At 73.7% G+C, this 266-nt stretch overlaps 2 protein-coding genes across 2 annotated transcripts in view; one reads left to right on the top strand and one right to left on the bottom strand.

Moving 5' to 3' along the window:
- LOC104829357 (zinc finger protein 208-like) overlaps positions 1-266 on the top strand; it is an 81,741-nt gene that overhangs the window by 42,732 nt on the left and 38,743 nt on the right. The gene's annotated exons all lie outside the window — the stretch shown is intronic.
- Positions 1-266, bottom strand: part of SSPO (SCO-spondin) — a 34,946-nt gene that overhangs the window by 15,886 nt on the left and 18,794 nt on the right. The window contains exons 35-36 of the mRNA XM_010562247.1: positions 168-265; positions 28-82 (exon numbers count right to left, since the gene is read on the bottom strand). Coding sequence (XP_010560549.1) covers positions 28-82; positions 168-265 — 153 coding nt within the window. The remainder of the gene's footprint in view (positions 1-27; positions 83-167; position 266) is intronic.

Raw genomic sequence — 266 nt, 5'->3', positions numbered from 1 at the left:
CTGCGGCACCCGCTCCCCCCAACTCACCCGCTGGGGCGCAGTAGCAGCAGGAGTCCCCGTGGCCCTCCACCAGCACCTGGCCCTGCGTGAGGTCACCGTCACCGTCACCATCACCGGCAGGGAGGGTCATCCCCCCCCGGGGATGCACCAGCACCCCCAGCCCTCACCTGGGGGCAGCCGGCAGCACGGTGGAAGCAGTAGGGCGAACAGCGGACGGCCAGGCTGGGCAGGCACTGGCAGACGTGGCAGGGCCCCCCGCGCCAGCG

This window comes from Haliaeetus leucocephalus, unplaced genomic scaffold (assembly GCF_000737465.1).
Source record: "Haliaeetus leucocephalus isolate CR32 unplaced genomic scaffold, Haliaeetus_leucocephalus-4.0 Scaffold0, whole genome shotgun sequence".
Lineage (NCBI taxonomy): Eukaryota > Metazoa > Chordata > Aves > Accipitriformes > Accipitridae > Haliaeetus > Haliaeetus leucocephalus.
The sequence above is the reverse complement of the archived record's forward strand: the minus strand, read 5'-3'. Positions and strand labels throughout refer to the sequence as shown.